At 35.2% G+C, this 18,375-nt stretch overlaps 1 protein-coding gene across 2 annotated transcripts in view; it reads right to left on the bottom strand.

Annotated features, from left to right (window-relative positions):
• Nucleotides 1-1,146: 1,146 nt before the first annotated feature.
• Gtf2a1l (general transcription factor IIA subunit 1 like) overlaps nt 1,147-18,375 on the bottom strand; it is a 58,898-nt gene continuing 41,669 nt past the window's right edge. For both annotated transcript variants that reach the window (XM_026385729.2, XM_026385730.2), the window contains 2 exons: nt 17,990-18,079; nt 1,147-1,254 (listed from right to left, as the gene is read on the bottom strand). In XM_026385729.2, the coding sequence (XP_026241514.2) occupies nt 1,147-1,254; nt 17,990-18,079 (198 nt within the window). The remainder of the gene's footprint in view (nt 1,255-17,989; nt 18,080-18,375) is intronic.

Genomic DNA, 18,375 nt, shown 5'->3' with positions numbered 1-18,375 from the left:
CAATATGCATTCAAATATATATTGTGTTGTCAAAGTGCATTTCTTAGTGTGGATCCTGGCCAAAAAAAAATTGCAAATCACTGGTTTAGATAACTTCTCAAGAATTAGAAGTCTTTTTAACATTATCTGAGCTAATAAATGGGTATGAGATCCAAAATAATTTGGTGAAATCCTAATTTTTTCTAGTCACTACCAAAATTATCACCAGTTATATTATCATGCAAGGATATTTATTAATGGACTTTGTTTTGTGGTAAGCCTACTTTTAAATTGATTTTTTTTCATTTTTAAAAGATGAGGGGCATGAAGACATGCAGAGACACAAGTGGGACTACTGTGACTTTTTTTCCCTAATAATACAATGTGCTACATAAAGAAGACTGATACAATAGTACTTACAATGTACTATTTAAAAAAATCACTGAAGCAAAGTGAAATTTTAAATCCTAGTTCCTGGGTAGGATATCTTGTCAATTAACCTAGGGCTTAATTTACAATAAGGTTTGCCTAGAGAAAATACAAAGTGACCAGGTGGGCCTAGGAAGAAGAAAACAAAAAGAGTAGAAAGTAAACTACTCCAACCTAACAATTGATATGGACTTTATATGAAGGGCACTGAAATCTGATTTAAATTTTACTTCAAAAAAATAAATATGACAAGGGGGCTGGGGCTGTAGCTCAGTGGCAGAGCGCTTGCCTAACAAGTGTGAGACACTGAGTTTGATCCTCAGCACCACATAAAAATAAATAAAATAATCTGTCATCTACAACTACAAAAAAAGAAAAAAGAAAAACACGACAGGGCCGTGGTTATAGCTCAGTGGTAGAGTGCTTGCCTAGTACGTGTGAGGCACTGAGTTCCATCCACGGCACTACATTAAAGAAAAAAAGCACTAAATAAAATAAAGGTATTAAAAAAAAGAAATAAGACATAACAGTATAGATAATAGGGGGGCACTTTAAAACAAAGCAAAATAAATATAAAATTGCATATTTGCATCTGCATCTGAATTAGAAGTTTATTAAATTCCATATAGTGAATTAAAATTTGATCAGCTCTTGATGGACTATATTTAAAATAACAGGAAGTTTCACAATATGTAATATTGTGATGTTTACAAAACTGATGAACTGAGCTCAGAAAGTTTACCACTCTGCATCACCAATGGCTTTTGCAAATACATAGTCTCTCCCTCCAAAACACATAACACCATCTTTCAAAAAGAATTTCCATTTGTTCTTGCTTCGATGAATCTGGAGGGAGAAAAATAATCTAAATTAATTTTATAAGTTAAAAAATCATTTACATTTCTTTGAAATAGTAAACAGATTTATTCTAACACTAAATAGGAATTTTTTAAAAGTAAGACCCCCTCAAGATAGTTTATTCACTAATTCAACAGATATTTGAATATCTATAATGTCAAATACTGTTTGAGGTACTGAAAATACAACCAGTTCTTACATATAAAATATTATTTTAGGCACTAGAGATACTATATCTATATCATATATACAGTCATCCCTCAATATCATTGTATCCTGAGGTATTGGTTCCATAGCCCCCACAGATATGAAAACCTGTGGATGCTTGAATTCCTTATGAAAAATGGTGTATGTGTGTGTGTGTGCGTGCGTGCACGTGCATGTATGTATGTTTACATATACTGACATGTTTACATATATTTATATATAGCACACACATATAACCTATGCATATCCTTCTACGTGTTTTAAATCATCTCTAGACTTTTTTTTATGTTAAGGTTACAAACTTACTAGCATGAATAAGGTATAGAATTTGAAAACCTTAGGCTTTGCATTACTTTTATTATCACAGGAGTTACTTCCCCAAAATGTTAATCACAGCTGTATTGAAAGAGTATTTGGGAAATGTGGCAATGTGGTTTATATAAGTATACCACATTATAAATCTTCTGGAGATCCAAAGGGATTTGCCTTTGTGGAATTTGAAACAAAAGAGCAAGCAGCAAAAGCTATTAAGGTAGGTCCAAACCCAGAAGGCAAAACAGGGAAGAGGAAAAGAAGCAGTTCTGAAGATGCAGAGTGCTTAGCTCCCAAATTCTTTTTAAAAGGTACAGAAAGCACCTCCATGTTAAAGTGGAAGGGAGTCCACACATACAAGACTCCTTTGTATCCGAGAATTAAAAGCTTCTAGTACCAATTTCCAAGGAGTTCTGTCCTCATCTTCAGGAGTAGATCTCCAGATTATTTGCATACCTAATACAATGTAAATATTCTTAAGTAGTAATTATACTGTATTGTTTAGGGATTAAAGATGGGGGAAAGGTCTGCAAATGTTTGGTAAAGATGCAATTTTTAAAATATTTTCAATTCACAGTTGATTAAACAGAGGATGAAACTGCAGATATGAAGGCCTACTATACATGATTTCATATACTATATCTGTAAAAACATACATATACATAATATATATGGAAAATACAGGGGGAAAAAATCCTGCCTTTGAAGAGTTTACATTTTAATAGAAAGGGGACAGAAATCTAATCCATAAGTAAATTATATAGAATATTAAAAGGTGATGTGCACTACAAAAAATAAAGTAGGAACCGAAGCACAAATGTAGAGGTAGAATTACAATCTTAAAAAGGCTAGTCAGAATAGGCTTCACATTTAAGGTAACACTTAAGCAACAACTTGAGGAAGGCAAGGGATAAGGCCAGACAAGTATTGACTCAAGGTCACTCCAGGCAAAAGGCACAGGAGAGAAAGGTGCTGACAAGGGACATGCCTGAACTGTTCAAGAACACCAAAGAGTCCAACTTGTCTGCAAAGGTATAAACAGGGAGGAGGTAGCTAACATTATCAAAAATAAAAAAGTTGTGTTTCAGTGTGAAAAAGAAAGTCACAATAAAGCACCAACCACAGACAGAAGATACATCCTAAAATCTGTTTGATTCTGTCAGCTGTTCTTCAGATTTAATAAATCAGCCTAGATACAGGTAAAATAAAATGATAAGAAATCATACTACTTTGAGAGGTAAGAAACCATAAAATAATTGCTACCTCTTCGTAAACTACAAGTAACTATTCAGAAAATATATGATCTGAGATCAAAGGTAATATTTAAACCTAGTTGTCTGACTATAAATAATCAAGTCTGGGAATAGACAGATATTGTGACTGGTATTCTTGTGCATTTTGTGAAGTAAAAAAAAATGCAAAGGATAAATCCCTGTTTATGTGTTTAAAATCCCCTAATAATGTAAACTTTTTTTCTGAGTTTGATTCCCAAATTTTCACTTGCACATCTTTAAAATCCCTTTGAAATACAACAGGGACAACAGAATCCTGAATTCAGCACAGGTGAGAAAATATAACCAGAATTAGAAGAACAGTTGCAGCAATGGGAAGATTTATCAAGTGACTACCTTTTGTCCTACAATTTCAATATAGTTTAAATTAGGTATTTATTAATCTAAAAAAAAACATATTACTTGTGACAAATCATTATCATTTCCAGTGATATTGAAAATACATTTGAGAATACTCATGTATTTAGGGTATTTTTAATTAAAAAAAAATGAATCATTTGTTTTTTGTCCTATACACATACAGCTGGGAAAACCCTAAAAGTATTTCCATGAAAGTCAGGACATACACAAGATTATCTACCACTATTCAACTTTTAAACACTTTATAGGTACGAGCTAATACAGACAAGTGTAAACTACAATTGATATTAACCAATGCAATTAGATAAAATAGAGATATAAAAACTGGAAAAATTTAATAAATTTGCAGATGTATGTCAAAACTCCAAGATAATCAATGAAAAAATACTAAATAGGAACTCAGTTGGATAAATTAGCACACCGAAATCTATAGCCTTCATGCATATAAACAAAAGAAGACACAGAGGAAAAGCCTATTAACCACATAAATCAAAGAAATAAAATAACTAAGAATAAAGAAGAAATATTGATCCAACATGGCGGTGGGAGCGGAGACATCAAGTCTCTGACTTCTTTAGCTGTGCGGGCATAGGGAGTCGTAAACAGTCTAAATGCTGTTTGCTCAGGATCACTAGGTAATGTTGAGCTGATGTAGATCTGGGGCGAACAGTCTGGGCCTCTCAGAACACACACCGAGCCCGGATCAGCTGAATTCAAGCTCCTGTTCACCAGCGTCTCGCAGACAAACTGCTGTGACTCAGCACTAAACAATCACGCTGAAACAACTGGTCGGCCCTTCTGAACCTGTGGAGGTTAATACCAACCGAGCCTTCATAGGCAGTGGCCACAGGATTGAAACGGGGCTTGGGAGAGCCAGTCAGGACCCACCCGTTGCATTGGTCACCCAGCAAAGGGAATGAACTGTCGCCATTTGCATGGGATACCAACATGGAAGAGAACTGACATCACCAGAATGCGGCGGAGGAGATAACTTCATTGAAACCAGCGGCGACAGGTGTGTAACCCCCTAGCCTTCCCTCTCCACACATCGGGGAAACCTTAAGGGCACCTCCCAACTCTCCCGTGAGCGAAATAGCCAGACGGAGGGAATCAGGAGTGGCGCAAGACCCATGGCGCGGAACTCCCGGCTACCGCTCCCACCAGTGCTGACAACTGAAGTCTCTTGCACCAGCTACCAGGGACATGGCTACCGGAGGGCAAGCAAAATTTGCTGAGGGTTCTCAGCCCCAAGCTCTACAAACTTAGGGTCTGAGGGAATGACAAACAGGGACAGTGTGCCCAGTCGTTCATGAAAATAGGGCTCCTGGGAGCAGCAGACCTGGCGTGTAGCCAGTATTGTGGTGAGCGTCACTGGTGAGCGGGGCCTGGCTTGAGGAAAAGTGGGGAAGTCACTAGACACAAGAGAAGGCCCTAGGCACTCAGGATTGGAGACCGGCCCAGTCTGGGAGGAGGAGCTGCTGCACAGTGATTGGTTCAAGTGTATTGAGAGGAGAAGCTTGGCCCGGTGGGCACAGCTCCACCTACTGGAAGAGAATTTAATCAAACATTAAGACTGCATTTATTAATTTTTTATTTGGGTTTTTTCATTTTCATTTTTTGTTGTTTTTTAAATTTTTAAAAAATTTTTTTAAATTATTTTTTTAATTTTAATTTTTATGTTTTTATTTTTTTTAATTTTTCTTTTTTTATATTCTATTTTTTTCTTTTGTCTTTTCATTTCTTTTCAATTTCCTTATTCCCCCTTCCTTGAATTCTACCTGCTTACTCTCATTCTCTTTAGTGACTTCTTCACTTCCCTTCTAATACCTTTCCTCCCAAGCATCAAATAAATTGATAGGAGTAAACAGTAACTCAGCAGTCAAACAGAACAAGAAGTAACATGAGCAGCATGAAAAAGCAAGGAAGAAAAGGAGTACAAACAATGCAGGACAGCCTAAATATTCAGGAGGACCTAGAGGGATCAGAAAAATGGTCAAATAAAGAACTCAAGGAATACCTTAGACAGATGGAATGGAATCTTAAAGAGGATATGAGACAGCAAATTCAAACAGTGAAACAACACATTGAAAATAAATTACACAAACAAATAAAAGAAGAAAATAAGCATCTTTATCAGGAGATAGAGATTATAAAAAAATCAAACAATAATTCTAGAAATGAAGGAAACTATAAACCAAATTCAAAACTCAAATGAGAGTATCACTAACAGAGTGGAGCAAGTAGAAGCCAGAACGTCAGATAATGAAGACAAAATATATCATCTTGAAAAGAGTCTAGCCAAATCAGAAAGGCTGGTAAAAAATCATGAGAAAAATATCCAAGAGATATGGGATAACATAAAAAACCAAACTTAAGAGTCATCGGGATAGAGGAAGGTATAGAGGTTCAAACCAAGGGAATGAGCAACCTGCTGAATGAAATAATTATAGAAAACTTTCCAGAAATAAAAAAGGAAACGGATATACAAATTGTAGATGCATACAGGACACCGAGCATACAAAATCACAGTAGACCAACGCCAAGACACATTGTTATGAAGATATCCAATATACAGAACAAAGAGAAAATATTAAAAGCTACAAGAGAAAGGAGGCAGATTACATTCAGGGGTAAACCAATAAGGTTAACAACGGATTCTTCATCACAGACGCTGAAAGCAAGAAGACCCTGGAACAACGTATTTCAAACACTGAAAGACAATGGATGCCAACCAAGAATTTTTTATCCAGCAAAATTAAGCTTCAGGTACAACAACAAAATAAAAATCTTTCATGATAAAATCTAAAAGAATTTGCAGCCAGAAAACCAGCATTGCAGAGCGTCTTGAGCAAAACACTACACGAGGAAGAAATGAAAAACAATAACCAAAACCATCAGTGGGAAGTGCCTCAGTAAAGACAGAGGGCGGAGGGAAAGCTAATCATGGAGAAACAAACTAAATTAAAAAAAAAAAAAAGATAAATAATCAAACATGGCTGGAAGTACAAACCATATATCAATAGTAACTCTAAACATTAATGGCTTAAACTCTCCAATAAAGCGACATAGGCTGGTAACATGGATTAAAAAAAACAAATCCAACAATATGCTGCCTCCAGGAGACACATCTGATGGGAAAAGACATGCACAGGCTGAAGGTGAAAGGTTGGGAAAAAATATACCACGCACATGGTCCTCGTAAGCAAGCAGGGGTGGCCATCCTCATATCAAATAAAATCGACTTCAAGACTAAGTTAATCAAAAGGGATAAGGAGGAACATTATATACTGTTAAAAGGAACCAAACACCAACAAGACATAATAATTATCAATATTTATGCACCAAATAATGGTGCTGCGATGTTCATAAAACAAATTCTCCTCAAGTTCAAGAATCAAATAGACCACAACACAATAATTATGGGTGACTTCAACACACCTCTCTCACCATTGGACAGATCCTCCAAACAAAAGTTGATTAAAGAAACTATAGAAGTTAATATCACAATGAATAACCTAGACTTAACTGACATATATAGAATATATCAACCATCATCAAGTGGATATACTTTTTTCTCAGCAGCACATGGATCCTTCTCAAAAATAGACCATATATTATGCCATAGGGCAACCCTCAGTAAATATAAAGGGGTGGAGATAATACCATGCATTTTATCTGATCATAATGGAATGAAACTGGAAATCAATGATAAAAGAAGGAAGGAAAAATCCTGCATCACATGGAAAATGAACAATATGTTACTGAATGATCAATGGGTTACAGAAGACATAAAGGAGGAAATCAAAAAATTCTCAGAGATAATGAAAATACAGACACAACGTATTGGAATCTATGGGACACAATGAAAGCAATTTTAAGAGGGAAATTCATCGCCTGGAGGTCATTCCTCAAAAAAAGAAAAAAACCAACAAATAAATGAGCTCACACTTCATCTCAAAGCCCTAGAAAAGTAAGAGCAAAACAACAGCAAATGTAGCATAAGGCAAGAAATAATTAAAATCAGAGCGGAAATCAATGAAATGGAAACAAAAGAAACTATTGAAAAAATTGACAAAACTAAAAGTTGATCTTAAAAGATGGAAAAATATACCCTGTTCATGGATAGGCAGAACTAACATCATCAAAATGGCGATATTACCAAAAGTTCTCTATAGGTTTAATGCAATGCCAATCAAAATCCCAAGGGCATTTCTTGTAGATATAGATAAAGCAATCATGAAATTCATATGGAAAAACAAAAGACCCAGAATAGCAAAAGCAACTCTAAACAGGAAGTGTGAATCAGGCGGTATAGCAATACCAGATTTCGAACTATACTACAGAGCAAAAGTAACAAAAACAGCATGGTACTGGTACCAAAACAGGTGGGTGGACTAATGGTACAGAATAGAGGACACAGAGACTAATCCACAAAGTTACAACTATCTTATATATGATAAAGGGGCTAAAAGCATGCAATGGAGGAAGGATAGCATCTTCAACAAATGGTACTGGGAAAACTGGAAATCCATATGCAACAAAATGAAACTGAATCCCCTCCTCTCGCCATGCACAAAAGTTAACTCAAAATGGATCAAGGAGCTTGATATCAAATCAGAGACTCTGCATCTGATAGAAGAAAAAGTTGGCTCCAATCTACATATTGTTGGGTCAGGCTCCAAATTCCTTAATAGGACACCCATAGCACAAGAGTTAATAACTAGAATCAACAAATGGGACTTACTCAAACTAAAAAGTTTTTTCTCAGCAAGAGAAACAATAAGAGAGGTAAATAGGCTCCCTACATCATGGGAACAAATTTTTACTCCTCACACTTCAGATAGAGCCCTAATATCCACAGTATACAAAGAACTCAAAAAATTAAACAATAAGATAACAAATAACCCAATCAACAAATGGGCCAAGGACCTGAACAGACACTTCTCAGAGGAGGACATACAATCAATCAACAAGTACATGAAAAAATGCTCACCATCTCTAGCAGTCAGAGAAATGCAAATCAAAACCACCCTAAGATACCATCTCACTCCAGTAAGATTGGCAGCCATTATGAAGTCAAACAAGTGCTGGCGAGGATGTGGGGAAAAGGGTACTCTTGTACATTGCTGGTGGGACTGCAAATTGGTGCGGCCAATTTGGAAAGCAGTATGGAGATTCCTGGGAAAGCTGGGAATGGAACCACCATTTGACCCAGCTATTGCCCTTCTCGGACTATTCCCTGAAGACCTTAACAGAGCGTACTACAGGGATACTGCCACATCCTTGTTCATAGCAGCACAATTCACAATAGCTAGACTGTGGAACCAACCCAGATGCCCTTCAATAGATAAATGGATAAAAAATAATGTGGCATTTATACACAATAGAGTATTGCACAGCACTAAAAAATGACAAAATCATGGAATTTGCAGGGAAATGGATGGCACTAGAGCAGATTATGCTAAGTGAAGCTAGCCAATCCCTAAAAACCAAATGCCAAATGTCTTCTTTGATATAATGAGAGCAACTAAGAACAAAGCAGGGAGGAAGAGCAGGAGGAAAACACTAACATTAAACAGAGACATGAGGTGGGAGGGAAAGGGAGAGAAAAGGGAAATTGCATGGAAATGGAAGGAGACCCTCATTGTTACACAAAATTACATATAAGAGGTTGTGAGGGGAATGGGAAAAAACAAGGAGAGAAATGAATTACAGTAGATGGGGTAGAGAGAGAAGATGGAAGCGGAGGGGAGGGGGATAGTAGAGGATAGGAAAGGTAGCAGAATATAACAGTTACTAATATGGCATTATGTAAAAATGTGGATGTGTAACCGATGTGACTCTGCAATCTGTATTTGGGGTAAAAATGGGAGTTCATAACCCACTTCAATCTAATGTATGAAATATGATATGTCAAGAGCTTTGTAATGTTTTGAACAACCAATAAAAAAATAAAGAAGAAATATCTGATTTATTGGCAGCATTAGAGAGTATTTTCTTTGAATTGTTCTCACTTGGTTTCTAGAACATTCTGGTTTTTCATCTAACTTCCCAACATCATAACTCTGACCACTCCTTAGTTTCCTTTACTGATCCCTCCAATATCTCTCTTACTTCTCAATTTTAGAGTATACCAGAACCCTTGTTTCTGCTTATATTCATTCTTGGTAATACTAATCTCATGACTTTAAACACCATCTATATGTTGATAACAAAATTTATATCTCTAGCTCATACTTATTCTCTTAAGTCCTGATTCTCATTCAATTAATTCCACATCTCCTAAATGTCAAATGGACATCTGAAGTAAATTTAAAACTAGAATAACTTTTTCTCCCCAAGTCTTCCTCCATCTCATTGGGAAATGGCCAGGTAAAAAAAAAATTCTTCAACATTCTTTATGCCTCCTAGTCATACCCCATTCCCAGATCTACCAGTGCATGTTAGCTCTACCTACAAAGGATATTCGTATTTCAGCTACTTCTACCACCTCCAATACTATCACACTTGTTTAAGCCTCTATTTTCTTTGCCTAGACAATACATAAACTTGTAACTAGTTTCCCCATTTTTACCCTTGCATCCCCACTTTTTAGTCTAATATGAATGTGGTAACCTGAGGGGTTCTCCTAAAAATGTAATTTAATATCATTTCTCAGCTCAAAACTCTCTAATGCTTCCCATCCAAAAATTAAAGTTTTTACAATGGATGCAAAATCTCTCATTTCCCCTCCCTTACCATTCTAGACTCCTTTCTGTTCCCAGAACACAAAGGTATTCCTACCTCGGGACTTTTACATTTGTTCCCTCTGTTGGAAATGTTTTTACCCTAATACCTTAACAATTCACTCCCTTACCTCTTTCTGATCCCTAGCCTATTATATTTTCAGTAAGGCTGTCCCTGGAAACTCTATCTAAAATTGCAACCCATTTCTCCCCAACATCATTAAAATATCAGATTTTGTGATTTAATGTTATCTCACTGAAAGTAACGATTAGGTTTTATTTTGAACTGGTCAAGTTGATTCTGAGTTAATGCTGAAAAATAGACAATTATACCCAGGAAAAAACATCAATAAACAATTACTTACCTACCGGATATTTAAAAATGTCAATGTAATATAAGACTAAAGATAGATAAACCAATAGAACAAAATAGAAAATTAACTAAATCCAAATACATATCAAAATTTATTAGGTGATAAAGGAATCTTATCAGTATGGACAAAACAGTCTTTTCAATAAATGTTAGGAAAATCAAGTGTTAAAAAAAGTTAAAACCATGTTACTTTATACATCAACACATATACTAAATGGATCAAGACTTGAATATTAAAAAAGAAATCAAATAAATACTAGAAGAAAACATGAGTGAATCCTTTAAAATCCTGAGGTAAGAAAGAAGCTCTCATGACTCAAAATTTAGAAGCCATAAAATTAAAGACTGACAAATTTAACATCTACACATAAGAAAAAGCAATGAGAGCAAATGATTAAGGAAAAATTACTTCCATGTATAACAAAAAGCTAATAACATCTCTCAACATGATATAGAACTCTTAGAAATCACTGAGTAGAAAACCAATATTTTAATGGTTTAAAAAGTTGCTGGGTATGGTGCCACATGCCTATAATCCCAGTGACTAAGAGGTTGAGGCAGGATTCCAAGTTTGAAGCCAACCTCAGAAACTTAGTGAGACCCTAAGCAACTTAAAGAGGTCCTGTTCTCAAAGTAAAATTTTAAAAAAATTAAAAAGGCTGGGGATGTAGCTCAATAGTTAAATGCCCCTGGGTTCCATCCCCAGTACCAGGAAAAAAAAAGAAAAGAAAAAGACAGAAGTGTACTCATTTCAGCACCACATATATTAAAAAGACAAAAGTTAAGAACAAGAAGGTCACAAAAACTAAATATAAATGGCCCTTAAACACATAGAAAGTTAAAAATTCCACCAACATATCATTTTCACTTTCCATAGCAATAAAGATCCAAATTTCTTTATCACATTCTATTGGCAATATGCAGGAAAACATCACTCTCAAACACTTTTGGAAATATAAACTGAAACATCCCCTTGGAGAGCACTGTGGCAATAGCTAACCAAATACATTTGTCTTTGACCTAGTTATCCTATTTCTGTACATTTATGTAATAGGTATGTTTACATACATGTGAAATGTCTTATCTATATAGTAATTCCAAGCAAAAGACTAAAACATAAATATTCATCAGTAAGGAATTAATTAAATAAATTTTAATAACCCTAAAATGGAATATTATACGACTCTTAAAATATTAGCATGAAGAAAACCTCCTTATGTAAAAAAGACTGAGACACTGTCAATAGTAGAAAGCAAAGGTGCAGAATGCAGTATTGTCTATGCTACTTTTTGTACTTACACTAAATAAGCTCTATAAATATATTTAAAAACTAATATAACTAGTTACTTATTTGCAGTCAAGTCAGAATCAGAAGAGCTACTAGAAGGAAACACAAATAGTGAAGAAGTAAGAATCAGACCTTATTGTATACCTTTTTATTGTGTTTTGACTTTTAACCAAGTATATGCACTATTTAAACACCAAAACAAATATACATTTGAGAGACTGTACTATATACATTACAATTAATCACTGTGCTAACATCTAAAGGACAAAGCCACTATAAAAAAGTTTAACTAACCTGTTAGATGAAGATATAGGCTATTCAAATGATTTCACATTCCTTTATAAAGTGTCCTATTTATAGCACAGAATACTCTCATTCCTATTAAAATGTTTCATTTCACCATTAATGTTTCCTGTATTATCCTTATTACTTTAACCTTTATATATTTTTTATTTTTTTATTTGTTTTAATTAGTTACACATGACAGTTCAATGATCTTGACATATCATACATTTGAATCAGATGGGGTATAATTTCTCATTTTTCTGAGTGTACAGGTTGCAGAATCATATTGGTCATACAGTAACATATTTATATGCAGCAACAGTAATGTCTGTTTTTATATTAATCTTAGACATTTTCTAGGTCTCTGGAATCACTAATTCTCACCCAGTATATAGACCAATGCCTTTATTTAGCCCTTTTTCATTGTGCATGTTAAAATTTTCAAACTTTCTTCCAAGAACTAAACTATACAGTTTAAAAGGTAAATTCCATCTGTTAATCAAAGCAAAATAAACCACTTAAAAAAAACAAAACAGCACTTCTCCAAGTTTAAGGGGTTGCAAATCACCTGAAAGTCTTATTAAAAAGGCACATTCTGGGGCTAGGGCTGTAGCTCAGTGGTAGAGTGCCTGCCTCGCACATGTGAAGCACTGGGTTCGATCCTCAGCCCCACATAAAAATAAATAAAGATACTGTATCCATCTATAACTAAAAATTTTTTAAATGGTTTTTTAAAAAAATGCACATTCTGATCCAGGACTCTGGAGTGGTCTGAAGAGTTCTGTATTTGTAATACTCTCCCAGGGAAACAGATGCTGTTGGCCTTTAAAACACTCTGAACCAGTAAAGCTTTAAAGACTATATATACACAATGGAATTTTACTCAGCAGTAAAAGAGAATAAAATCATGGCATTTGCAGGTAAGTCAATGGCGTTGGAGAAGATAATGCTAAGTGAAGTTAGCCAATCCCAAAAAAACAAATGCCGAATGTTTTCTTGATATAAGGAGGCTGATTCATAGTGGGGTAGGGAGGGGGAACATGGGAGGAAAAGATGAATTCTAGATAGGGAAGAGGAGAAGGAGGGCAAGGGAGGAGGCAGGGGATTAGCAAGGATGGTGGAATGTGATGGACATCATTATCCAAAGTACATGTATGAAGACACAAATTGGGTGTCAACCTATTTTATATACAAACAGAGATATGAAAAATTGCGGTATATAAGTGTAATAAGAATTGTAATGCAAAAAAAACAAAGTACATGTATAAAAAATGAATTGGCGTGAACATACTTTATATACAAAGATATGAAAGATTGTGCTCTATATGTGTAATAAGAATTGTAATGTATTCCATTGCTGTGTATTTAAAAAAATAAAATCAATATTTAAAAAAAGACTACTGAGGATTCTTTTAATTTACTTGAGTTTCATTCCATTCAATACTATTCTAAGCAAATCAACCCATGACAAGAACTGGCAAGTTTTCCCTCATAAAAATTCACTATAACAATATTTTCCATTCTATTTTGACTTTATAGATACATTCCTTTTGCTACTATTTTCTGATTTCATCACTCCCTTTAAAAAATATTTCAATGGCTCCCCAATACCCTGGTTTCTATTAATGTTCTTAAAATATTCACTAATTAGAGAGTACTCTCAGACAACTAGATTTGTTAATACAACTAATATCACCTCAATCTACTCCACAAGGAGTAGAAGCAAAAGACAAAGTATGGGTAAATGCTTTGAAAAATACAATGCACTATGTAATTAATTATAAACTCTCTTCAACAATGTAGCAAAGAACACTATATTCATAATGTTCTAGACATTTTTTGAGACTTTAAAGAATGTATATATAATTAGATACCTTAAAATCTTTTCTTTGTAGAAGTCAATACAATGTTTATAAGAAACTAAAAGAAGTTTCAAACTAAGAACTGTCCCTTTTCTATTCCTACTCCCTCTTAAATTATATTTACAAGCATTTAAATTGTCTTTTTTGGATGAGGGGGACTGGTACTGGGGATTCAACTCAGGGGCACTCAACCACTGAGCCACATCCCCAGCCCTATTTTGTATTTTATTTAGAGATAGAGTCTCACTGAGTTGCTTAGTGTCTCACTGTTGCTGAAGCTGACTTTGAATTTGCAATCCTCCTGCCTCAGCCTCCCAAGCCGCTGGGATTACAGGTATGTGCCACTGTGCCCAGCCTAAATTCTAAATTTTCTATCTATATAAAATGTTATAGATAAGAAAGTGGTTATCATATTTTTATAGAAAATGATTTTTAAAAATAAATTCACAACAAACGGTATCCTTTGTTTCCTTTAAGTATATTCTAATTGTGAGTTTTTTAAAAAAATAGGCCAGGTATAGTGGCACATGCTTGTAATCCCAGCAACACAGGAGGCTGGGCCAGGAGGATGGCAAGTTTGAGGGTAGCCTCAACAATGTAGCAAGGCCTTAAGCAACTTAATAAGATTCTGCCTCAAAATGAAAAATAAATAGAGTTGGGGGTATGACTCAGTGATAAAGCACCTCTGGGTTCAATCCCTAGTACCAAAAAGAAAAAAAAGATTAAAATATCTATTAGATATCAAGGCAATGAAAATCACAACTGCAATAATATACCATCTCATACTCACTTGGATGACTAGGTTCTTGAAGTCAGATAACAAGTGTTAGCAAAGATGTAGAGATATTGAAACCCTCAAATGTTGCTGGTAAGAATGTAAAATAGTATAGCTGTTTTAGAAAACAGCCTGGTAGTTCCATAAACCATTATCATGTGACCCAGAAAATCACCTCCTAGGTGTCAAGACAGATAAAAATACATACCTACACAAAAGCTTGTGCATTAATGTTTATAGCAGCATTATTCATAATATCCAAAAGGTGGTGATGGGGTTCAAGACATCCTAACCCAAAATATGGCACCTTGTCATCTGAGAAAACAGTCAAAACAAGAAAGTCTATCTGACATTTCTCTTGCCCTTCTTCCCTTAAGCAGGCCATAAAAGAATTCTCTAACCTTCTTCTGAATATTTTATAAAACACTTAAGCCAGAGTTGCCCTCCCTACACCCAGGAGAAACTAATTCATCTCTGAAGACACAGTGGCACAGAGAAGAATCTGAACAAACAGGCCTTACAAAATTCCTCTCCATTAATTACAATATCTTACCCCTATTTCCTCCAATCACACTTCTGCACAATTCTCCAGAAAAATACTTTTCCCTGTATCTTTGTGTCTTCATTTCTAAAGGTTCCTGTGCCAAGTAAAACTTATCTAAAATCAGTGTGTACACTTTTCTCTTTTATTATAGGGTCTTAGCTATGATCCTAGTGGTGGGTGAGGAAAAGAGATTACTTTTTTCCCTATACAGTGGAAAACAACTATGTTAGCTTTTTATCACTGTTACCCAAACACCTGACAAGAACAATTTGGAAGAGGAAAAGTTTTTTTAGCTCATGATTTCAATGTTCTCAGTCGGCTGGCTTCAAGACAGAAAAATCATGGCTGAGAAAAGCCGCTCAGCTCATGACAACCAGGGAGCAGAGAGAGTAAAGCTCAAGCTTCTGTGGAGACCCCAGGAATCAAGAGATACCAGAAATGGGGACTGCTGGCAGAGGGAAAGCTGAAGGCAGGAAGCAGAGCCAGTCCAAGAGAGAGGCTATATAGGTGCAACCATCGAGCCCATGGAGGTAGGGCTTCCCATATCTCACCACCACGTGCGCTGGATGCTGGACATGGAGCTACAGGACTTAATATGTGCCTAGTTGGGTTCCAGTCTTGCTTTGGTCCTATTTGTCCCTTCTTTCTATGTTCTTTTTCCTCCCTTTTGGAGTGGAGATGTTTATTTTGTGCCATTATATATTGGAAGCATGTAACTTAATTTTCTTTCTTTATTTTTATAGGGATTCACAGGATCTGCCTTGAGTCTCAGAGGAGACTTTGGACTTGGACTTCTAAGCAGTGCTGGAACTATTAAGACTATAGGGACTCTTGTAGATAGAATGAATGTATTTTGCCTTGTGAGATGGGCACAAGCTTTGGGGGGGCATGGGAAGATTATTATGGTTTAGATCTGTGATGTCTCCAAAAATGCAACCTTGGGGAATATATCTGTCTCTGACCAGCTTCTCTCCTCTTTCTTTCTCTCTCTTTTTCTCCCCCACCCCTTTCTCTCTCTCCCACCACCCCTCTCCTTCCCAGCCACCATAAGCTGGGAAGCTTTCCTCCACCATAACCTTCTGCCATGATATTTCAGTCTTGGAGACAGCCAACCATGGACTAAACCTCTAAAATTGTGAGCAAAAATGAATCTTTACTCTTCTAAGTTGTTCTTGTCAGGTATTTTAATCACAAAAAGCTGAATAACAAAAAACCCAAGGTCCACTGGCACATTAAAAAACAAAATGTGGTATATACATTCAATAGACTATTGATCAGTAATAAAAATGAATGAGTCTTGATACATGTTACAATATGAATGAATCTTGAAAACATCATAGTAAGCAAAAGAAATCTGTCAAAAAAATACTGCATGTTACATGATTCTTTCATATGAAATGCCAGAACAGGAAAATTCATAGAAACGAAGTAGATCAGTGGTTCCCCCCAGCCTAAGGGGTAAGGTGGGGGCAACAGGTAGATATTAGAGTAAGACGTAAAGTTTTAAGAAGTCTTCTGAAGATACAGAAAGGCTTTCAAATTGACTAAGCTAATGGTTGTACATATCCATGAACATATTTTAAAAACACTGAACCATATACTAAACAGGTAAAATTTACAGTATACTAATGATATCTCAAGTTTTAAAAAAACAGAAATATTCATGAATTAAGGACAAAAACTTACCATTCTGTTACATAACAATCACAAATTTTTTTTTTTTAATAAAAACTGTTACTAACTTATTTCCTCAACTTAAAACCTGATAGGCACCTTCATCTAACACAAAGTCCCACTGATTCTATCATAACCTCTAGCTTTTCTGTCTTTTTACTTAATCTTACTTTTACTTAATCTGAACTTCTATTACTTCATATCTATACTATCCCTGTTTTTCTTCCTATTAGCCTTTTCCAAATCATTAAACATAGCCAGTTTCTAAATTCAATTACAATTTTTTCAATAGCCTTTTCAAAAGGCTAATTTCTTCAGACCAAGTTTAGACTTCTCCACCTAGCATTCAGAATATTTCAACATGCTCCCTACTCTGTCTTCCAGTCCAGCTTCATTCACTGTACATCCAATAAAAGAACACTTACTAGAGCCAAAGCTGTCTCTTCACTGTCCCTTGTACATACTACAACTATTCATTTCTTGGCCTTTCTCAGGATATTCTACTTTGAATGCCTACCCTCTATATTAACCTACATCCTATAAATCATTCAAACCCCATTTCAAAGCTCCATGTCATCCATGAAGGATTTGTGGAGAACTCAAACTGCAAATGATTTCTTGTATTTCCTAGCCACTTTTAGGACTCACAGTCTGCCACATATCTCATTTGATTTATGTAACACTCGTCTTAGCATTTGGTTTACCTGTCACATATTTTAGCTTTTGGTTTGCCTGCCATCTTATTGTGTGTTATTCTATTATTCCCTAAGATATACCTTGTTTCAATAAGACTGTCACCTCCTTAAGACAAGGACTATTCCTTTTTTTTTTTTTTAGTACTTCAGCATCCATACAGCACAGTACTAGACCCAAAATGCACCATGAAAACTTGACAGAATTAAATAGCTGTTTTGCAATTCATTAAACAGTTAACTATAACTCACCATAATGTTTCCCATCATTCAAAAAATCTTCCTATTCCAAATGCAATTAATAAACTCAAAGTCCAAAAGGTGAATACAGTACCTTATCATACTGACAGACAATTACATTATCTGTGTCAAACAGGTCTGGCACATCCTGCTCACTAACATCATCTCCAGAATTTAAAGGATCCTAAAGATGAAAGATGATCACATTAAGAAATTTCATGATGCTTCAAATTTTTTAAAGATAGAGAAACATATAGAAATGGAGAGCTTAGAGAGGCAGAATTATATTATACTTTAAAGTCAAACAGCTGAGTTTTAATCCCAGCTTGGCTACTTAATAATCATATGACTGATCTTATGCAAGTTACTAAAACTCCCCATATCTCAATTTTCTCATTAATACAATAAGGATAGTAATAAGATGCACAGGACTGGGACTATTAAATAAGGCAGATAAGATTTAGTGTTATATGATATATA

The sequence above is a fragment of the Urocitellus parryii genome, chromosome 12 (genome assembly GCF_045843805.1).
Source record: "Urocitellus parryii isolate mUroPar1 chromosome 12, mUroPar1.hap1, whole genome shotgun sequence".
Taxonomy (NCBI): Eukaryota; Metazoa; Chordata; class Mammalia; order Rodentia; family Sciuridae; genus Urocitellus; species Urocitellus parryii.
This window is presented reverse-complemented; position numbering and strand designations above follow the sequence as displayed.